This window comes from Papaver somniferum, chromosome 7 (assembly GCF_003573695.1).
Source record: "Papaver somniferum cultivar HN1 chromosome 7, ASM357369v1, whole genome shotgun sequence".
Taxonomy (NCBI): Eukaryota; Viridiplantae; Streptophyta; class Magnoliopsida; order Ranunculales; family Papaveraceae; genus Papaver; species Papaver somniferum.
Genome location: NC_039364.1, coordinates 194814208 through 194838616, shown reverse-complemented (window position 1 = coordinate 194838616; position 24409 = coordinate 194814208). Strand labels below are relative to the sequence as shown.

Sequence of the window (24409 nt, the reverse complement as noted above, 5' to 3'; positions counted from 1 at the left end):
CCTTGAAACACGCTTGCCAAAACAAAACTCTCCCAAGGAAATGCTGGTTCCATCTAAACCCTAGTGAAACGCTGCTGTATCAGAGTTCTTCCAGTATACAATAGGCAGCAAAGTTCATATGCACTACCATGTACAAGACAGACATCTAAAGAGAATATTTTAACTTTAGTAGTTACATTAGTTATTAGTCATGACCATGCATAGACTATTCAAGATAAGCTCGCATCTCCGCTTAGTTACCTGATTCTAATTCTACATGCAACTACACTCATAAGCTGCACATGGATAATAGCATTTTATGTAATTTCAAGGACTTAATTTTGACTAATGAACTCAATTCTTACGGATGTGGGATTTGTGCTTACCAGCTATCGAAGAACAACATTAAATCAAGATTTGAAAAAGTCGCCATTGATAAACTTTTAACTGAGAGATGCCACAGATGTCACACTATTTAATGAGATAATATAGATCCAGTAAGATATATTTATATGCAGAGAGATGTAGTCAAACAAAATGCACATGACAATCTGATATAAGAGGCACCATAAGAAAGATATCAAGAAAAACCCTAGTTCTTAAGAAGCAAAAAAAAAAAGCATATAGATATATGAACCGCAACAATAGAACACGGAATAATTTGAACTAAGCTACCATGAATATGTGCTTTCTCAACCATGGAGCATGATAAGATTGCATAATGATGTAGCACAATGAATATCAAATGAAACGGAACTAAACTAACTTCAAGAGTGTTACCTATTTCTGGTTTAATGAAAGAATCACTGCTGAGATAACATCCATCACACATAGTTTTGCCTCAGTAGATTACACAGGAACACAGAAACAGTGGCTGAAACTATAAAGCATGAATCAGAATCTCATCTTCCTCAATCGTTTCACAGTTGGAGCGGCACCTTTCGGAGACTTTCGCACCTTCTTCACAGTACTAGGCCTCTGATTCACCATTTTGGGGACAAGAGCACTCTCCCTAATTGGACCTGGAGATAACCCCTTCTTTAGAGCACTGCCTCTGGGAGTCGCAGATGGCGGTAATCTCAAACTTTGTGGAGGTAAAGGAGTCTGGGGTTTCCACACTATGTTGCTCTTCATGGAAAACCTGACCTTCTTAGCGCTCTTCTCTCCACTCTTCTCAGTTAAACCACCCCCACTAACATCTTTACCGAGTGAGCTCATCCTGTCAGCACTCCTTGCTCTCTTTCTCTTCTTCGAAACAGTACCATTGATGGGCAAGGTAGGTAGAACTTCAGAGCTTGTATCAATCAAATCCATACCCACTTCAGCAGCAACCTTCTCAAACTGCATTTGCAAATTAGAGATTACAGTTTCATTAAAATCTATAATGCTACTAGAAGTGTCCCTTGTACCTTCATTCTCGTTTGCATCTTTACCAGATGACCCCTTCTTACTCTTCTTCGAATTTTTACCTCCGCTAGAATCTTTCTTACCCTCTCCACTGGAATCTTTCTTACCCTCTCCACTGGAATCTTTCTTACCCTCTCCACTAGAATCTTTCTTCGCCTTCTTTCCCTTTTTCTTAGAAGACTTATCCGCTGATCCATTTATATCAACTTCAGCCTGTTCCGCCATAACTTCAGCCTGCTCCCTTTTTCCACTAGAATCTTTCTTCGCCTTCTTTCCCTTTTTCTTAGAAGACTTATCCGCTGATCCATTTATATCAACTTCAGCCTGTTCCGCCATAACTTCATCGTAACCAACTTTAAGGCCAGTAATCGGAACCAAATCAGGAATTTCCTCATCATCATCCACACCTTTTTTGACCACAAAAGCACCAATTTTAACCTTTGAATTAGCCAACTCCTTCTCCAACTTTTCAAAATTCTCATGCAAACCGAACAAAACTTTCCTATTCCCTTGAAGACAATCTTCCGAAGAACCTAAAGCAAATAATTTAGCCGAAAGACTAAATGTCAATGCAATAGTACCAAAAAACTCAACTTCAGCCTCCACATTCTCTGACGAACCATTGGATTTCTTAAATTCCAAAAGTTTCTTTCCATGTCTAAGCAAAAACTCAAACATACCAGTTCTAATCTTATTCAACAAAATCTTATCAGTAGATTTCTTCAACACTAAAAGAAACGGTTTCACCAACACATCAAATTTAAAAACATCCAGACTAAGAGGTATAAAAGCCTTCAACTCTTCAAAAAAGATCTCACAAATATGATAATTCACACCATGTGCAGGATACCCATCAGCACTAAACAAAGTTTTCACTTCCAAAACACCCATTAACCTCTCCATTACCTCGATATCCCACCCATTCTTTTTCAAAAGATTAAAAAACTGATACAGAAACTTACGAATCAACAGATAAAACTTATCTAATCTCAAATAATCAATCCCACTCCATTCACGACGCATAGTAACCAAGAAAACCTCGAAATATTGAACAGAGAGATTAAGATCATCAAAAGTTACCAGTAATGATGAGAGGTTGTTAATAAGTTCTAATTGAACTTGTTGTTTATCTGAATGCCATACGCAGTAGAATAATCCTTTCCAGATTTTCCTCATTTGCTCATCTGATATTTCTGGTTGTGACGGGAACCATGATTTTAGAAGCTTGATTGCTTTATCTCTTGTTGATTTGTTGCAAGAAGCTAGGTGTTGGATTATTTTTGTTACTGGTTTTAGGGTTTCAGTACCCATGGCTAGAGAGGTGGTTGCGGTGGTGGTACGGTGGTGGAGAACGAAACCTAAGAAATATTGGAGTCGTCGAGATGAGAAAGAAGGAATAAATGATGTTTTGCTTTTAGGGTTTAAAGAGTAACCGAAGTTTGGACCTAATCCGCGAATTCGGGATGGGAATGGGCTTTGTGGGGATTTTTCATATTGCAGCGGGCGTTGACGAGTCAACAATAGTGGACTTTGCGGAATGGCGGTCCGCTCTAAAATAAGGATGCTGGATGCGCATCATTGGGACCGCATAGGAGAAGTTACATGAAAACATTTTAAGGGCTGACAAGATGATAATGGATTATATAAGAAAAGTGATTTATTAATCAAAATCACTAATTAGTGTTTCCATCTATTGCTCGGTTAGTAGAGTCGGTAAGAATGGATAACGTAGCGAAAACAAAAATATTTTTCGCAAACTACCCTCGTATCACTCCTATTTAAGTCTAATCTTCATCTCCCATGACCACGTTCGACAGTCGGCTGAACCGGTACATCAAAAGAATTAATTTTCATTTTCTAAATTAAATTCTATAATTAAAAGATGTTTTTCATTTTTCAGTAACTAAAATCTGGTGTAATTTAATGGAGAAACTACGCCATTTAAATAGCATAGTTGCATCTACGATCATCGTTGTCGCCAGATTCAGTAAAAAAGGGATTAATTAAAACCAAACAAAAAATACCTGATCCCCTAAAATTATTTAATTCAATCCCAAAATCATTTCTATTTATTCACTTGAGGCGAAGTCCTAGACTCTATATGTGCCCACTACTCAATAAAAAAAAGAAAAAAAAGGTACAAATGACCATGAGATTAGGGATTTATAGAAAGAAATTAGGGTTCCAAATGAGGAGAGAAATCAAGAGATTTTAAAGGGTTTGTGTTGTGTAAGGAGGACGAGAAAAAATACTGGTGTTGATGTGCAGAAAGAATTGGATCTTAATTGGGTGTCGTCGTCGACCGGGAGTGTCTGTTGATGAAAAAGTAAGGGGAAGCGAGAACGGAGGTGATTGATAGATATTGCTATTGGCGGGTAATCGGTATTAATGAGTGTAAGTATGGGTTCTCCGTCTAGTAAAATCGAACACCATCCAATGTTGTCAAAACCCTATTTGATTTAGATGAAGCTTGATGCTACCGTGATCTTTTCGATAGAAAGGTACGAGGATGTGGATTTAGGGATTTGGGTAAGTATGGGCTATGAAATAAATGTAAATAATAAGGGTATTTTGGAAAGGTGACGAAACACTGTACAGCTTCTGCCATGCGTGCACATGTGTTGATTCAGCTAACCGAGCAATGGATGGAATACCGAACGATATGAGGAAACGCTGACTTTAATCTATTATGGAAGGAAATGTTAATTAGCGATCTTGGGCGGGGAAGAAACGCAAAATAACCCTTTTGCTAATTTATCGGCTACTCCATTAGCATCTCACTCAGTAAACTACGATATTTCTGGACTATGGTATTTGTTGTCCAGCTTATTCTTCCAACAACACCATTTATGGATGCTACTATATTCAGGTTGTCTCCCTCCAAATGCATGTTATTAATTCTCATCTGGTTAGATCACTTGAATGCTTCAAGTGCAGCTAGTGTTTCTCCAAATTCCTCATCTGCCTCATTAGGTTGCATTCCTTTTGCTCCAATAAACTGACCTGAAATATTTCTCAAGATTAATCCAATTCCAATTGATTGATTCTTATGTATGAAGTTGCATCAATACTAAGTTTTATATACAAGTTATTTGGTGGTAACCACATTTCAGGTTGATTAATAACCAACCCAACCCGTCTTGTTGTAACTGCATTTTTTGTTTCAATGATAAAATTCCTTACATAAGCAATAAATTCAGAAGGTATGAATTGGATCTCATCAAAAACTACAGACCATCTGATCTTCCGTATGTACCACAAAGTACAACTAATATCCCTTAGTGTTTCCTGCATAGTATCATTATAAAAAGTTGTTATATTTAAACATATTCTATTACCAATCAAAGAAACCATTACTTCCTAACATGCTGGTGATAGAGTGGTTCGTTGCAACCATATTCTGTGAGTAACAGAGTAATCTACAAAAAAATGTTACATGCTTTCATTTTTAATATTGCATAAAGGGCATGTAGCATCAATATTTAGTACATATCTAACAATCTTGTCTCTAGTTGGCAAGCAATCCTGTAAAAATTTCCACAAAAAGTGCAAAACTTTTGGAGGTAGTTGTACATTCCATAATCTCTTCCGTGGAAAACAGACATTAGTTGTTGAGCCATTTTGCTGGGCTTCATCTAACAAAATATTATAAACATATTTAACAGTAAAGATGTTAATGCACTGCTTGGTCGAACTCACAAGCGTTGCTATCTCAAGCTTGTTTATCAAGTTTAGTTGATCAAAACTATAGTCTTGATTAGGATAGAATGTGTAGTTGAGCTTTAGAATTCACGGCGTTCATCGACTGGAGACCAGGATGGAGAGCTTGGAGGAACTTCATCAACAAAAGGTATGTGGAGACTAAAACTTATCTATCGCTCAGAAGTCTATTCTATTAGATCTCATAATGAGACTAAGTCTTATAACTATATAGACTTTTATATTATACACATATGATATTTCGAGCCGAGTTTATCTCATTTATCTATTTCTCGGAATATGTGTTGGAAGATTTTTGCTTTATCTACGTTCATCATATTCTTGACGAGTTTAGTTGGAAACAATTTATTTGTGGAAACTAAATATTAAGTCAAAAGATGATCATGTGGAAATTTCCTTGAAATATCTTACATGATTTGTGTGTGACAATCATTTGATGTCACTTGGAATGTTTGGTAATGATCATTCGATCACTTGAAAATTACTTTAAGCTAATAGTTTGTGTGAGACAGCTATTGTCATCTTTTAAGGATGTTTCAATGATTGAAATGGGAGTTTAGAACAAAAACCTTTGTCTGGATACATCACAGTATGCGTACCTAATATGCAAACTGTTTTGGTATGATTCAGGTCCGAGAAACTTGTTTGCGTACCTAGTATGCGAACGTTTTTAACGGTTAAAGTCGGGAAACCAAGTTTGCATACCAGTATGCTAACGGTTCTGCCTGAGTTAAGGTCCGGGACAACAGTATGCATACCCGTTTGAAAACTGTTAGACAAGACCAAAGTCCGGAAGCTATAGTTTGCGTACCTGTTTGCAAACTTAGTGGTTAAAGTTCTAAAATCAGTTAAGTATGTTTTTCATACTCATGAAAAAAAATACATTTATGAATTAAGGAATGCAATCTTTGCAAATCGTGGCTTAATGTTCATGAATTGATTTTTACGAATCAATCCGATTTTGATTCAATTGGTTCATATATATTTCTGTGAAATAGTGAACAATTGAACAACTCTATTTGAAACACAATTAGATTCATTTGATTATTTTTCATGATTGATTGATCATCATAGTTGATCTAGAATGTTAGATGAATGTGGTTAAAACAAAAGTGATCATATGGATAACTTCGGTTAACTATTATTGAGCCAACTCAATATACACGTTTAGGTACGGTTACCCATATCTAAATGAAGGTATATTTCATTTGTTTGTAACAAGCTAAGACATCTAACGGTGGAGAGATATTGCTTTGGTTTTAAGCATACTTAGCTTGAATCTTAAACCAGGTTTTCATCTGACGGTGAATATTGAATGCTTTGTTACTAAGCTATCTTAGCTTTGATTGAAAACGAACCCTGATTTGAAAGAATATATAAGGGAGAACTCTAGCAATGGGAAAACCTAATCCCGGCACTCTCTTGTATCCTAGTTGCAACTAGAGTCGATTCTCCTTTAACCTAGGTTTTTCCAAAACCAGTATAGATTAACGACTTGAAGACTTCATTTGGGACTCGTGAAGCCAGACCCAACTATTTTCTCTGTAGTTGCATGTTTTGATCTTACTTGTTCTATCGTATTGAATTTTATATTCTCTAAGATTTGCTCGAGATTTATCTCTGGTAGGTAAGATATAAAAATTAATCACAAAGCTCTTTGTCTCATGTTGAGTTATCTAAGATCCTGCGGTTTATAATCTCTTAGGGCCTCTCCACTCATTGCCAATTGGTTTTGAGTTGGATGCCCGTGTTCTAAAACGGTATCAGAGCAGGCTATTTGCGACGAGTCATTGACCGCGCTTTTACTCCGCGTCACCCGATTTATTGTCCATGTGTTAGACCCAACGAGGCTACACGTGAGGTGATGTGTTGAGTTATCTAAGATTCTGCGGTTTATAATCTCTTAGGGCCTCTCCACTCATTGCCAATTGGTTTTGAGTTGGATGCTCGTGTTCTAACATCTCATTCTTTGTGATTCTGCAATAACTTCTTCTACTACCATATAGTTAAGTTATTGTGAGGTGATTGATATTTCTAGGCTGCTCTTCGGGAGTATAAGACCAGATTATCAATTGGTTCCTGTTCACCTTCGTTTATCAAAAGACGAAACAAAAACTTCATAGGTACTTCTGTGGGAGACAGATTTATCTATCAGAATAGACTTATATTGGGAGACAGATATGTTTATAAGTCTTCGACTTTAGGTCGTAGCAACTCTTAGTTGTGGGTGTGATCAGCTAAGGGAATCAAGTGCGCATAATCCGGCGTGGTTCAAGAGGCGCAAGGAACGCGACTGTACCTTAATCGGTGTGAGACTTGGTTAGGGATCAACTACATTCCAGTCCAAAGTTAACTTGTAGTAGACTAGTGTCTGTAGCGGCTTAATATAGTGTGGTGTTCAAAACCGGGAACCTGAAGTATGCGTACCCATACGCGTACTGGCGGTTGTTGGATGTCTGGGCAAGTATGCGTACCCGTACGCATACTGGCGGAAGTCTCACCTCCGTGAATTTCTGCTGGAGTTTGGAATGCAAATTGGTATGCGCACCTGTACGTGTACTAGCGTCACCAAACTCAGTCCGACTACTTAAGTATGCGTACCCATTTGCATACTTGAGTTGGTTACTTTCAAAAATCGGTTGTGTACATGAACTTAAACATTTATAAAATAAGGAATGCAATCTTTGCAAACCGTGGCTATAATGTTCATGTATTGATTCAAGTGAATCAAACCGATTTTGCTTAAATTGTGTTCTTGTACACTTCTATGCGAATACATCAATTGAAGGGCTCTTTAACTAGTTTCATTTGAGTCATTTGAACTAGTTATGATTAAGATGAATAAGGTTGATATGAGAGTAATTATATGGCCAACTTCGGTTAACTATTGTTGAGCCAACATGGTGTACACGTTTGGGTACGGTTACATAAACCTAAATGAGAATACATTTCATTGTTGTGTAACAAGCTAAGTTCGATCTAACGGTTGAAAGATATTAGCTTGGTTGAATCAGGTTTTTCATCTAACGGTGAATATTGAATACTTTGTTACCAAGGTAACTTGGATTGCAAACCCTGATTTGAAAACTATATAAAGGAGAACTCTAGCAACTGGGAAACCTAATCCCCTCACCTTCTGTGTGTTACTAGTTGCATCAACTAGAGTCAGTTCTCCTTCAACCTTAGGTTTTTGTCGAGACCCTGTAGGTTAACGACTTCAAAGACTTCATTGAGATTGTGAAGCCAGATCTAACTATTTTCTTTGTAGTTGTGTGTTCTGATCTTGCCCGATTCTATCATTTGAGTACTATCTTCTCTAAGATTTGCTCGATATTTAATCTCCAATAGGCAAGAAAAAATTTAATCACAAACACCTTCGTCTCATCGTTTGTGATTCCAAAATATCTAGTTTCGCCATCATACGATTTAGAGTATTGTGAGGTAATTGATGATACTAGGCTGTTCTTCGGAATTATAAGTCCGGTTTATCAATTGGTTCATGTTCACCTTGATTTATCAAAAGACGAAACAAAAACTATTGGGTATTTCTGTGGGAGACAGATTTATTCAATTTATAGACTTTTTTGTGTGAGACAGATTTGTTTATCAAGTCTTCAATTTTGGGTCGTAGCAACTCTTGGTTGTGGGTGAGATCAGCTAAGGGAATCAAGTGCGTAGTATCCTGCTGGGATCAGAGACTGAAAAAGCGAGGGTACCCAAATATACCTCAAGCTAAAACTTTTACTGCCTATAAGTCCTTTCTTCGAAAATGATTGTCTATGGACTGAGTCGAGACAATGCAACTAATCGGTTCACACTTCGTGTGATCGTCTATGGATATGAGACCTAGACAATACAACAACGAAGTATGTTTACTTGATAAAAAGGTTCGGACTTAACCAAACACAATAGGATTGCTTATCAAGTAAATATGAATTAACGTTTGTGTAATTTACTTTAATTATAATAAAACAATTATAATGTGGAAATATAAAGTAAATGACACAACAATATTTTTGTTAACGAGGAAACCGCAAATGCAGAAAAACCCCGGGACCTTGTCTAGAATTGAATACTCTCAGGATTAAGCCGCTACACAAAATTACACCAACTTCGTATAGTTGAGACCAAGTAACTAAACCTATAGTTCACCCAGTTCCTTCTGTATTCCCATGCCTCCAACTTATGAATAAGTCACGTACTTGGAACAATTTCTTTGGTTCGTATTCCAAATAGTAAATGAACAACAAATTTGTTTGGTATCAACTCTCTTCAACCAAGTGATGTGAGTTCGACAAAGGCTCTTCCGTTTATCTCAATAAACTCCTTCGTCAGGTTCTTAGATCTATCTTATTCTCAACTACCGAAGTAATTGTTAAGATTTTGCAATTAATACTTTTAATCACAAATAATTGTATTGATACCGATATACACAACTAATCAATCCAATCTACCACAAGGATAAACCGATTATAGTTAGATCCTCTTATACTAAAACAAGAATTGTGCACACTAAAGATTATGAACCCCAAATCAGAAATCTTTAATATCTTCTTTGTCTTCAAATCTTCTTAGATCTTCAATAAACGCCTGCACACGAAAATTTGAATCTCTTGTGATCAATCACGCACAGAACGGAGTTTGTTAACAATGGATTATCCCAAGATCGTCTTTAGCACTAACTACAGTCTAAAGATCTCTGTCGAAACTTCGATCTAGTTTGAGTGAATCTTATATCAGAAGAGAAGATTCTCAAGCATAAACAAACTAGGTGCAATCAAAGTTCAACCACCGTTAGTCAATCAAATCAATCGAAAACACAAGATAAACCGTAATTATCTAGTTTCCCATCAACGGTACTAATAGAGATTCCCAATCCCAAACAAGACTTTATACTGAGCGGCCGTAAGAAATTTCGCCTAATTAGGTTACTCTCCTCTCCGAATAGGCGGCTTCACCAGTAACAACACAACCGAGGAAGTTTGCTGTCACGAAGGATTAGTTTGCTAGAAATGCAAACTTAAAATATTTATAGACAAGGAAGTTTGGACACCAAGGAATTTCCAAAACCGAAAATATTCTCAAGATATGCAATATAATTCCAAATTTGGTTTCCATAATTCCTGGAAATGCTCTGTCCAAAATAATAACCGAAAATCTCTTTGGAAAAGCTTTAACTAGTAAATGCACATTACTAATTCTCATTTTCCTAAAATAAAATTAAGACATTAATTAAAAGATTCTTAACTTATTTATGTTTCGATCCTGGGATTTTCTTCCTTTAGCTATTAAGGAATAACTTTGAACAATTAAAGATAAACATTACTGCATGTATTCAAAGTGTGTCGACATGCTTACTTTGTAAGTCCTCTTTCATACTTACAACCTTGAAACCGATTTGCCACACTTCTAAACAAGTTTATAATTGGTTCATCTGACTTTCAAGAACTATGTGATTGATCAAGAACACTCAATCACAAATCATGGGTTTAACGGTTCTACCTCCATGTGAGTACTGTGCATAGTCACACTAGCATTCCAAAATTCGGTTGACTAGGTACTAGGATCGATTCCCCACATATATATGGTATCTAACTTATATGTGTTGCAATGTCCATAGGATCGATTCCCCTTTGCCTAAAAACTTGTTGCACATGTCCATAGGATCGGTTCCCCTTTCTGCTACAAACTTGCTGCACCTCATACAAGGAACGACTCCCCTTTGTGATGTGTTGCACCTCTTACTAGGATCGGTTCCCCTTTACCCAGATTTGGTCATACACAAATCACAAACTCGATCATACCATCTCAGGTGATTACTTAAGATCGGTTTTACTAATAAAAGTCATATCAATACATAAGTCAGGCCTTTTTGAGTAGTTTTACCAAGAATACAAACAAGTCATGAACGGTTATACTAAATCACACATATTGGTTGTTCACAAGATATGCAATGAATAAAAATACCAATAACGCATGGCTATTTCCTTTTCGATTCATAAACAAGTTTATGAACTTACTTCCTTAAAAGACATGTAAAACATTGTTTCCTAGGATGAAATCCTCACCTCATACCCATACATAATCATAATAGCATTTAAACGATTATTTCGATGTCTTATCTACAAAGTTTAATGGTTAAGCAATAAACCTCATATTGTATTCCTTAATACTATGTTTATCTAGAGTATTCATGCTTCGCAGTTTTGTTTTCAATATGCACGACTTGAAAGATACGTTAGGGAATGAAACAGTTCAAGTCAAATATCACTAACCACAAGTGGAAGGATGATGTTGTCGTTGTAGCTTCTTACTTCTTCACTTCTTCAAGTCTTCGCAATACTTGTAATGTCTCATATCCTAATACTTTCAAGCTAACCTATACGACGTTGACTCTAGTACATAATCAAGCGACTCTTAAATGAGTTTTAATTCAGTAAAATATATGACAACCAAACTTGACATACCAACGCTTGGTGGGTTCAACCGAGCTAGGGTTCAACTACAGTCTAGTCTGAAGTTCATTGGTAGTAGGCTAGTGTCTGTAGCGGCTTAATACAGTAGGGTGTTCAAGCTAGACTAGGTCCCGGGGTTTTTCTGCATTTGCGGTTTTCCTCATTAACAAAAATCTGGTGTCTGTGTTATTTCTTTTCCGCATTATATTTTGTTATATAATTGAAATATCACAGGTTGTACTTTAAGATCAATCAATTAGAATACCCAACCTTTGGTTGTTGATTTAAATTAATTGACGCTTGAACATTGGTTTTTGGTACCGTTCAAGTTACTCCTCTTATATTCAATCAGGCTCGCAGATTTCTATTTGCTGATTGCAGATTGAATTAAGAGTTAGAAATATTAAACTCTTTGATATACTTTTCTTTAGATTGAGTCTGACTGTCTAGTTGATTCTCTAGAAAGTATATTGGAGTAAGTCCTCTCAAATTTCCAATCAAATTGTTGGGTGTGGTTGTAGGCCCCTGCATTTTCAATTGGTATCAGAGTAGGCAAACACATTAAAGACCTTATAATTCTGTGTTTTTAGCAATCTGTGCTCTGAAGACCTAAGAAATATCTCACTAGATAACGCATATTGATATGTCTTCCAAAGATTCTGATTACAACAAAAAATCTTGGGTTTGCCTTAAAGGATAGCTCCTTAGTAGATTCTCCCGAATCGCGAGGGAAAAACAAGATTTGTGAGATCGTGTCAGAATCTGAAATGGAACTCACCAGATCATTAAAAAAATCTGCTGATATCATTGACTTTCAAGTTTCTAAAATCAATACTCTTGAAGAAAGGAATGATCAGCTTATTGATGAATTTGAGAAATCTGTTAAAAGATTGTGAACTCTACAGCTTCATTGAATCTCTCTCTAACAATATCGAAAAATTGGTTCAAGAAACTACTCTACAGCGTAAAAAGATTATTATGCTTGAAGATACTTTTAAAGAAGACTCAATTAAAGAAAAAAATTTAGTCAAGGCTCATTCATCAGAAATAAACAATTATCGTGTTGAAAAAGAGAAACTCGTTTCATCTCTTCAATTTGCCCGAGAGCAGTGTAACACCTTGAAAAAGGAAAACTCTGTGTCGATAAGTCATCTTCTGCACATTCTTCTGATACTCACAAGGCTTTACCTGGCATAAAGAAAAATTCCTCCAAGGAATTACCCACTGTGAATCACATGCAAAATTTGCATATGGAGGAAGAAGTTATGGGTCGAGGAAATCATGTCTCAAATCCACAATATTGTTCCTTACGTGAGAAAAATAATCACTATGTTATCCATTGTTTTTCCAGGAAGAAACAAATTTCTGATCTCCATATATAATTTGCTTCTTTCTATTGTCAACGGAGTATATCGTCTGACGACGTCTACATTGAATTTCTCTCCAACAAAAAACCATAACTCTTATAAAAATAATCTCTCATCTAGAAATCATCACATGTTGCATGTTCCCCATTATGGTATAAGCTCTTGTGCCACTAATGAACACTTCCCTTGTGCTTATAAGAACAAGTCTGGTAAGTCTAGGTCAAGAAAATGGAAATCCTCCAACTTTTGTCCTCTGGAACCGATTTCTAGAGGTCTTAGACTCAGTCCTCAGAAAAATCCTTCTGACAGACTACTAAAAGGGTTTATAACAAATTCTTCTGGAATAAGTTACAATCGATGGAAAGGGGGTAATACACAGATGAAACGCTCAAAAAACTTGTACAACTCTTCTCCCATAATTCGTAGTGAAATCACTTCTCACTCTTTTACCTAACTCTAGGTAATATCATCCTTGAATTTATCTTGAGAGGTGCAAGGATGATGTTTATGGGAGTCTCAAGATTAGTTGTATATTTTTAGTCGTTTTCTTGTTAATCAATCTGAGTTCTGCAATCCTGCTATCATAACTCGGGTTCTAATTTAAAGTGATTATTGAGCTATATTAACAAACATTGTGTTGCCTCTTATTTGATTTTTTTTCTCTTGTGAACGTTCTATGTACGTCCGTGTCCCTCTTCTGTGAGTTCATAGGGTTTCCTTAATGAGAACTGTCTTCTCTTTACTTAAAAATACACACACACACATATATATATATATATATATATCCTATATTGTATTAATCTATCCTGAACAAAAAAAATATGGATAACTCTGCAAAATCTCAAGAGATTGTACATCTTGATATGGAGGAAGATACTCAAGGACGTGATTCGATTCAAGAGCTGGTCCTGAAGAAGATGCTTGCAAGGAAGGAACACAACTCCTGGATTGGTGAATCTGTCAAGGATTTAACTCGTTTTCAGGACGATTCAAATGTCGAGTTTGCAAATCTTCAACTGCAAATAAACCAACTCCTAGATGTCCAGGCCAGAATCCTTGCAAATCAAAATATTCTGATGCGGAATCAGATGAAGCTCATTATGGACTGTGTCAAAGCTAGACAACTTGCTCGAGTTGTTGATTATAAAGTTTGTGTTTTAACTCACGAACATGGTGTGTCTACGGTCAAGAGAATAAAGGAAATCAGTGACACCTTCTATGATGGATTCATTGAAAGGTATGAGGTTCTCAAAGAACTTTGATTTTGTCTAGGAAACTTCTTATGAGAATTTATTTCTTGTGTTTTTAGATGGATTACTAGGGTTTGGAATAGCCATTATTGTGAGTACACATAGCTATTTCCAACGTTTCATCTTCAATGTTTTTAGATTTATTTATTTAAATTTTAAGTTATTTGGAAGATGATTTTCGCAATTTTAATCTTTATGATTCTATATATTGCAAATTGTTATGGGATATGTTGTTTACGTCCGTGAACCTGTGACTGTCCCATACTTGTTCAAAAGTTATCTCTATTATGTCGATATGAATGTATTGATAAAAGATAGAATGAACTTTTAACAAACAAAAGTTAAAGCATTTTATGTCATTATTTGATGGAAGAAATGATAAAACTTTTGTTTACAAGGATTATGTCTATTGTACGTCATTGTGCAAATAGTGATGGAAAATAGAATGAATCCTTGTGTATTCCGTAGTATTGGTCGATCTTCGATCCACATTTTTGTGCACATATTGTGTTGCTCCGTAAGTTCTCTTATATCGAGCATGACCAATTGAGTTGATCATTTTTGTGGTTGATTCAATTGAGATTTTTGAATACAAATTCATGTTTTCATGTGATTTGGTTATGTCCAAAGAAATCCTTCTTTTCTTGTAAAAGCAAGGTCGCCTTTGTTGTTCTTTCGAGAATGACATTTTATGGGGGAGAGTTCTTTTCGAACTTGTGCTTAATTGCCAAATCTTTGTGGGGAGTGCAGTTGTGGAATATTATAGGGGTTATCTTTTATCTTTATAAACTCTTTGATGAATGCATTTAGCTTCGGCTTTATGATCGCATCTAAATAAGTTGGTATGTTATTCTCTTTTGGTCATGAAGTATCTGTATGAAAATTTCATGAGGTTCCCACTAGTTTTCGTACCTTTGCTAATTTATATTGACAAAAAGGGGGAGAATTAATGTGTAGTTTCATACTACAAATACATATGGTTTACTAATCATTATGTAAGTGGGAGTGGTTTTCATATCGAGATGAAGTATTGACTAAGGGGGAGGGATACATATCACCATAGTATTGTTGTCAAAGTTATGATACAATTGAACTTTGATGATGTGTAATAATATTATGACATTGTATAACAATGATCGAGAGCACTTTTTTTCTCATTGTTATCGATACGGATCTTCAACAACTATGATGCTGAGTTGAACACGTTTAGGATCCTGGAGTACTTGGAAGTGACGAATATTTCGAGTCGTGTTGAAGATGCCAAGGAGATCAAGCATTTGGATGAGAAGCCACAAAGTTTTATTTATTTTGTAATCCATATGTATTGATAGTTTTGTCACTAAAATTGACAAAAGGGGAGATTGTTAGAGCACTGCTCGGTCGAACTCGTATGCGTTGATATCTCAAGAATGTTTGCCAATGTTAGTGATCAAAACTATAAGTCTTGATTTCTAGCCTATTTATAGATATCTCGGACTAGGACATAGATTGTGTAGTTGAGCTTAGACTTCACGGCGTTCATCATTTGAAGACGAAAAACTACTAACGGGAGCTTGTGGAACTTCATCGATAAAAGGTATGTGGAGACTGAAACTCATCTATAACTTGGAAAGTCTATTTATACTTTATCTCCTATATTGAGACATAAGTCGTATTACGATATAGTTCTCTATATACACATTTGAGATTTCGAGCTGAGTTTATCTCGCTTACATATTTCTCGAAATATGTGTTGGCAAGCATTCGCTTCAACCAAGTTCATCTTATATCATGAGAAAATTACCGAGTAACATCTTACATGGTTTGTGTGATACAATCATTTGGTGTAGTCTTGGAATGTTTCGTTATGATTATTTCAATATCTTGAAAATTGCTTTGATGCTAATAGTGTGTGAAAACGGCTATTGTCATCCTCTAAAAAAGTCTCAAAGATTAAAATAAAGAGTGTAGAATCATGTAACCATGTTTGGATATAAACATAGTGTGTTATCACATTTGTGTGTAAGTCCAAAACCGGGAACCTGAAGTATGCATAACCGTACGCGTACTGGCGGTTGTTAGATGTCTGGGCAAGTATGCATACCCGTACGCATACTGACGGAAGTCTCACGTCCGTGAATTTCTGCTGGAGTTTGGAATGCAAATTGGTATGCGCACCCGTACGCGTACTAGCGTAACCAAACTCGGTCTGGCTACTTAAGTATGCGTACCCGTTTGCATACTTGAGTTGGTTACTTTCTAAAATCGGATGTGTACATGAACTTAAACATTTATAAAATAAGGAATGCAATCTTTGCAAACCGAGGCGATAATGTTCATATATTGATGTAGATGGGGAAAAAAATTTGCTGGTTTTTAAGGAATTGAGGAGACGACCGTACGGAGGAGACTCCTCGAACCGAACGAAATGTTAAACCTCACACAGATGCACCGCTGCAAAGGGGGTGCTTTAGATTCGCGATATCAATCTGTAGTACTCCGGCCTAAATCAAGACAATGACCGTTCCAGAGTAAATTCGGTCACAAGAGAGGATGGGTTGATCAGTAGGAGGGAAGCTGGGAAATGTGTGGAATCAATGGTAATCAAAGATTGTGGGTGTGTGAATTCTGAATATGATAAGCTCTGAATGATTGAAATTGCTCAATTGAGAGTAGTTGCTCAATTGATGAGTTGATGATCTCGTGTTGTCGATGAGACGTTAGATTGATGATACTGTTGATGCTGATTCAATCATGATTCAGAGACTTATTTATATTGTTGGAATTGTAGACACCATGATCTCATGAAGTGTGACAGTTGATGGAATCAAGGAGTGGGGAAGTGGAGATCGTGTTTGAAACCAGTTGCTCAACGTGTGGAGACTTGGTCGATTTACCACCTACTACATCGTGAATCCCTTCAACTGATTGCACGACTTGCTCACATTCCATCGTGTGTTTGAAAACACGTGCAGTAGACCGTCAGACCAAAACCCTAAGTGACATCCCCCAAAGTGACACGATTGACGTCTCGTGGTTTGTTAGTCAATTGATGACTTCGTGGTTTGATGGGACGATGAGCCCATGTAGTTGCTGAGTTGAACATGATGTTCTGAAACTCATGAATTGAACATGTCATGAGACAGAGGTATAGTTCTTACGATGAAGTGAGCAAGTATTGCTCATTCGATTCGATGGATCGTTGAATATTGATTGTTGAACCAATATTCCTTGGTTTGAGCAAATATTTATCATCTGAGCAAGTGTTGCTCATGTGATGAATTGTTGAATATTTGATCGTTTGAGCAAGTGTTGCTCATCTGATTGATTATTGGCAGCATGACCAAAATATTAATTAAAGTACTGGTTGTTGAACCGAGCATAATTAATAAGATTAATGACCATGAGGTCGTCGTAAAATTATTAAGTTTGGAATATGAAATGATGATCCTTGGATTCAGAAACCCTAATTTGATCAATTGATGATCAATTCATGGTTCATCAGAATTTTAACCATGGGACGAAGGAGGGAGCGACTACATGGGACCGTGGATCAACCATGTAGTGTCCATATGCTCACGTGAGCAAATACAAAGAACTCCTGAAGAGTTGACGATTTGTTGGTGAAAGAATGATTAAATGCTGGTTTAATCATTTATTCGAAAATGCTCGTCTGAGCCTTAGGTGAGAAAACCTAATTAATTATGACGGAGTGAGGAATCGACCATGGGGTCATGAAACCGGCCCTGGGTTGTCACTTGACCGCCTGACGATCACTTCATAAAAATCCAAAGTGTTTGGAAGAGTTTTGGACCTAATAGGAGCAATTGTGCAAATTAGGTCAAAACTGTGAAAATTGATGGGACCGGCTTCCGTGAGCCAAAGAGGCAATCTTGGTCGATCAAGGTAGCGTGCTCGTGTCACCAAGGCGTCCGCGTCTCAGTCTTGAGAATTTTGATATTTTCTGGCGTGCAATTGAGCATCCACTCGAGAAAATATGCCAAAATTAGGGTTTCGACGAAACTAAAGAAAACACCATGAGATGATGAAAAATAATTATAAAATAAGGAATGAGGAGGTGTGCGACCGCCGTGGTCAAGGCATGGTCGGCCGGTCGTGACCACGGACCCGTGGTGTGTTTCCTTAATTTTATAATATTTTGATGATTTTATGAAAAATTCATGAATTTTGAGAAATTTGATGAATTTAGGGAGTTTCCATGAATTGAAGGAATTTTCATGAGTTCATGGAAGCAAAATATTAAAATAATAAAAACATGGGCGTGTGGGACCATGGAGGCATGGACGGCCGGCTATAGCCCGGTCCCACGAGTTTTTCATAATTTTTTAATATTTTTAGGCATTTTTGATTATTTGAGGGAATTTTTCATAATTTGAGAGAAATACCATTAAATCAAGGAATTTGATGAATTCAAGGAAAAATAGGATAAATAATAATAAAATAATAAAGCAAAAGGGCGTGTGGGACCGGCTAGGGCATGGCCGGCCGGCTAGTGTCCCGGTCCCACAAGTTTTCATAATTTTATTTTATTTTATTATTATATGATGATTTGTGCAAAAAATACCATGAAATCAAGGAGTTTTTTTCATGAAATTAGAGAAATAATAATAATAACAAAATAATAAGGAACCGTGGGGTGTGGGGCCGACTGGGACCAAGGCATGGCCGGTTGGCCAATGGTCACGCCCCATACTCCTTTCATTAATTTTATACTATTTGTTATGGATTTATGGAAGTACCATGAAACCGAGGAGCTTCCTCGAGACAAAGGAGATTTGATCAGATGAGAGAATTTTCATCAAATCATGGAAAATAATAAAAATGTATTAAAAATATAGAACTGGAGTGGAACTGACCATGGCACGGTCGGTAGGTCGTGTGTCCGTGTTCCCAGCACCTTGGTCAATATTTTTAATTATTTATTATTTTCTTCCCTATTTTGCATAGGTTCATCGTTTCGTTGTATTTTGAAATACTCGTTCGTGCGGTGACTGTTAGTGTATCGTCGTTGAATACACTTTCACCATTTAAAATCGGGGCTTACTTAGAGGTAGCTCAGACGCCCGGTTGTTGATTATTTATTACTAATTGTGGAATTCAGTGGAGAATAATTCACAAAACTGAGTAATAAGATGTTTATTATTAATTCATAGGATCATCTGAGGATTCGACTACGAATTCAGAATAATAAAGTGAGCATTACCATTCCATGGGATCGTATATTCGACCATAGAATCAGAGTAATTAAGATTGATGTATTACCATTTATGAGACCAGATGTGGATTCGATCATGAAATCGGAGTAATGAGATAATATAGTTATTGCTATTCTATGAGATCAAGCCGTGGATTCGATCATAGAATCAGAAAAATTGTTATTGCCATTCCATGGGACCAGTCGTGGATTCGACCATGGAATAGGAGCAATTTTAATTGGGAATAATTAACTTTGTGGCTCTATACTAGCAGAGCAAGCTGTCTAGGAGCATTAATTATCCTGATATGAGCTTGTCGGTAAGTCATATCCTTTATATAGTCAGGGTAAACTCGTTGTGTGTTCCTGAAGACGTTATCGCTCTATACTAGAAGAGCAAGCTGTCTAGGAGCCGTCCATCTCGTGATACTATATAGAAATAATCACCGAAAGTATTCAGTATTCATGAGATATGTCGTTGTCCAGTCGTGAGACTACATATCTACATGTACTCTGAGAGAAAGTACTCTCCGTTGATAATTAGATGAGAGGCACGTGTCTCGATACTCACGTCTGATTACTGGATCAGAGCTTCGTATAATTATGAGTTTACGATTTTAGCCCTTGTCGAAAATCCACCATCTACATTAAGTCCCTTGCTTACTGAGGAAAGCTGTGTTCCTCAGTCAGCATTAAATGGTGATTTTACGGCCATAAATAATAATACCAGTAATTGAACTTAGTCGTAAGTTGAGACGTTACCGGATTTAGAGAGCATGAGAAAACCAAGACTTGATGAAGGATTCAATGTCATGATTGGAGCATCGTTTGATGAGCATAAATTGGTGTTGATCCACTGGTTTGGACGACGAGTCCATGGTCGGTTAGGATTCGCGGGCCGGGCCCAAGAAAGGAATCCGTTTTAGCGCAGACGCTCGTTCGTTCGTTAGTTTAAGAAACAACAAAATAAACCTGATTCTAATGATAAAATTTTTGTCTATGAGCTTTCACGAGAACAAAATTTTATTTTTAAAATACGTGAGATCTCACAAAGTGGAATAAAATCTCGTTTCAAAGGTGTATGCTCGCGTGAAGGAGCAAAAAATATATATTTTTCAAATTCACGTGAGTTTCACGTTAAAATATATTTTGTAAAATAAATGTTTTGATTTTGAACAATTGTTGAAAGTAGACAACCATACATGGTGAAAGAATGTCTATATGTGAGTTTTCACAATCGTATAATGGACGTCTGTCCAGATTTTGAGAAACCAGTAAATGTTCACATTGTAAAATTTACGCGGGTTGTTCACGGTTTTGTGAAAATCATGTCAGAATTTTGCTCGTCTTAGAAGGTTTGAATGAACGAGCAAGATTTAAAGTATTAACTCATGTATTGTTAGTGGAATCGTAAACAGGTAAGAGTTGAAAGTTACCATTTTTGCAGACGCTGATGTGAGCATCTTTATTCCATGATTCGTTGTTTTGTTGAATCCTGCGCTTTGAATGATGCACTGAATGTTATGCATCTGTCACAGCCACTTTGAAAGAATGACTGACTCCCATGATGACACTTTAAAAGACGATGTTTCCAGGGATGACATCTCCGCGGGTGCAACTTCAAGAAATGGTACTTCTGGGACCTCTGAATGATGGTAAGAGATTCTTCGTATTGAGTTGTACTCCTGGTTATTTCATCAACTGCATGATCGTGTAGTGAGGTTTCAGATCAATGTAGACTCCTCGGAAATGGAACAAAGTCTTCGGGGCGGAGCACCCAGAAGTAAGGACTACAGGATGTTAGCAAATGACGTGCAGTCCCCAGCCGTTTCTTTGGTGAGTTGTTAGCGCTCCTTGTGTCATGACTTTTTCCTGCCCGTGCAATTAGGATCACGAGACCAAGGTTTTATTATTTCTTTTCAGACCTTTTCTCCATCGATTGACGGTCTTCAACTTGATCCCATGCGAATAATTCAGGAATGCAGTACTGATGAAGAAGTCGATGTAAATATCTCTTTCGTGCAGGTGATCGCGTCATCTCCTTGAATGAAATAATAATAATTTTGTTGATGAATCCAGGAAAAAACCATTGTAGATAAGAAGCATGTTGATGAAGCGCACTCTTCTTTGAGAGATGGGAATATGGAGAATTCCCGAAATCCCAAACCGAATGGAGATAGCGGTGTTGTCAACGGAGATTCTGGCATTGTCGAGGCTTCAAATGATTTAGAGACTCCCTTAGTAAGTATATCTCCTGTAATTTCTTCAAAGAAGTATGATATCGCTGATTCGTGGATGAATGAATGAAACTCCATGTGAATTTATGGATAACTTTTCCGAAATACGTCACCGGAAAATTTCAGACTTCAGATTTTACTAGAAACGCTGTAGAATCTTCGCCCGAAGTCGGATTTTCGTGGTTGGCATATGTATCTTCAAGCCTAGGAAATTTCCAAGCTTTATCAAAGAAGATATATGAAGTTTGAGCATGTTTAGGGCCTGAAAAAGACGAAATAGTGAACTTCCAGGAGACCTTCAGAACTTTTTCAGATGACATGTTACTCCATGTTTTGACCACAACTCTTTGCTCGTTTCTCCAATTGTTTTGAATTTTGAATATGTTATATAGGACCTTCATTCGAAGAGAATGGTATATGACCCATCCCTCGATTCTTCACCAATTGCTCCCAGATCGTCGGTTTGTACAGGACAGTGTAAAATCATCTCAGCCGAGCTTGTTGTAAAACACTCATGTTGTGTTCTTAGACCATTCGCTTGTGTCTTGAACGGTTGGTGAAGGATTTTAATGTCGTTGATTCGTTTGAGATCAGGACCCCTTGATTGATACATGATCATGGTGCTTGCAGCGCCATCTTGCTTCTGTCAGTCGTAGAAACATCGCTTCTGAAACTCTGGTCATGGGACCATAGCTAAGGTTGCTCTTGAGAGGGGATGATGTAATGACCACGGTTTCATGTCCAGATGGTAGCATTAATTTTATGATGAATGATTAGCACATGAGAGTTTGGTGCCACGAGTCTTGGACTGTGAAACTGGTCGTCATGATCAGTGGATCGTCAGTCCCCAGTATTTTGGTTAGATCTCTCCTCTTCTTTTTATATTCTTCTGGCAAGATTTGGATAGAGGACCCAGGTAGAAAAATTGATGTCAATACCTAGATGGTCTAAGTTGGAGGTACCTTGATGAAGTACTTAGTGGAAAGACCTGGTGGACACCGATCAACTGTGGAAGTTATGAATACCGTCCACGAATCTTTGGTTGCGCGTTGTATGCTCTGGAAGATGTAGAAACCTCATACGATGTCGGAATTTGATGCTTGACCCCAACTTTTGAAGCTAAAAGACTAAGTTATCACATGAGAAAAGAATCTCTCAATTTGGAGTTGTAGAGATCAGCCAACAAAGCGTGAACATTTGTAATTTGTAATCCCGTACAGATTTTTCAGATTTTGTAGACCTGACAGTAAAGGCCATATATTTTAGCTCGTATGTCCGATTGATGCGCCCTTTTGGTAAGTTGTAGAAGAGACATAGACGAACATCTTTTGTTGAGGAAGTATTGTCCCATTCCTCACTCATTGGTATGTTTTTGTAAACCCATGGGCTGAAGTATGTTGTACTTTATTTGTAAAACATCTTGTAGAAGACTTTGGCTTGTGACCGTCCACCGTGCAAGATTTCGGAAGATGCTCATGCTAACGTGTTTTCACGTCTACACATCTTGGTACGAATCATCAGTGCTTGGAGAAGTCCGCTTCATGTGTAACACTTCAGAGAATTATAAGTTGATGAAGCCATGTCGTGAGGATGTTTCTCCCGTTGATGCTAAGATCATGATTGAGTTTTCTCCATACATTCTTATTGATGCTGAGACCATGGAAGGATTTCCACCATATATCCTTGTTGATGTCGATGTTATGGCCAGAGCTGCTCCAGAGATCGAAAAGGCTGGAACCATGATTATTCGTTGCTCCTCCATTCAGTGAGCATTTATATTGACGAACTAAGTTGAGAATCCAGTATACTGGGAGTTCAACCTGAGTGCTCTTGAAATCATGATTGTATCGTGAAACGGCTTTGTAAGTGAATCCACGTTGTTGTGGAAGATATCAGCAGAAATCTCCGTTCTCAGGTTGCCCAGTGTATGTTGAAGGAGTTGGTGACATTCATGTATGAATGATGTTGCATCTGCTTCAGAAGTCTTATAATGAGATAATGAAGACTTATCGAATGTAGTGTCAATCGTGCTGGTGTTGAATATGTCGAGATATTTGTGTTGGAGCCAGAGGCGCCATTATCGAAGGTGTACTCTTTGATTGGGAGTACAATTTGATGGCTTCTTGAGTGTTGAAGCGTCATACCCCTTGAGCATGTCTTAGGTTTGATCGTCTGGGGCCCGACTATATTCTTTTCATTCAGCATTCCTTTCGTTGCAGCAGTGGGATTCAACACTTGTGCGGAAATCAGAGCTTTCTAATTTTGTGGCACACATGGACAATCCATTCATAACGTCTTGCAGAGTTTCTAGCAGAATCAAGTCCCCATTCTAGGATAGAAAGTGAGGAATAAATGACGTAGACACGGGAGGAATGAGACTTTCCTGAGTGTGGAACCTCTTGATGAATGTCTATGCATCTTTTGCAGGTTCTTGCTTCAATCTCGTCAAAGTTCGAAATTCCTCCAAGTGCTCTGATGATGGGATGTCCGTGATGTGCAACCAAAGACGCTTCGTCAACATGGATCCACGCTCGTCTGAAGAGCATGTCATATTCTGGATCATCCTGATTATGTGAAACTTGGTTTCTGTCCAGGTTAAGCTTATGTCCACCTTGAGAGTGATGTAGCCATTAATATTTCTAAGCGATCCTTCAAGGTCTCTGATTAAGATGGGATCACGACTAGCTTGTTGTCGAGTGATTCCTGCGGCTCCGAGGGTTTTCAGTGGAATGGTGTTGATAGCGGTGCCAGCATGGACCAACGTTCTTCTAAATTCGTTTCTTCTGAGATTGAGTGTGGT

At 37.4% G+C, this 24409-nt stretch overlaps 1 protein-coding gene across 3 annotated transcripts; it reads right to left on the bottom strand.

Annotated features, from left to right (window-relative positions):
• Window positions 1–588: 588 nt before the first annotated feature.
• LOC113299303 (ribosomal RNA processing protein 1 homolog B-like) lies at window positions 589–2818 on the bottom strand. 3 transcript variants are annotated; one of them, XM_026548323.1, is made up of 2 exons: window positions 1644–2818; window positions 589–1508 (listed from the first exon to the last, which is right to left on the bottom strand). In XM_026548323.1, exons 1-2 carry the CDS (start codon window positions 2695–2697, stop codon window positions 874–876), a joined length of 1689 nt encoding a protein of 562 aa, XP_026404108.1. In that variant the 5' UTR covers window positions 2698–2818; the 3' UTR covers window positions 589–873. The 3 variants fall into 3 exon arrangements, with proteins under 3 accessions (XP_026404108.1, XP_026404107.1, XP_026404106.1); XM_026548322.1 differs by having other exon boundaries at window positions 589–1542; window positions 1654–2817; XM_026548321.1 differs by having other exon boundaries at window positions 589–2816.
• Between the last annotated feature and the right edge of the window lie 21591 nt (window positions 2819–24409).

Bases quoted from the DNA above. Each gene is read 5' to 3' on its own strand.
- LOC113299303 (XM_026548321.1), bottom strand. From the start codon at position 2,697: ATGGGTACTGAAACCCTAAAACCAGTAACAAAAATAATCCAACACCTA.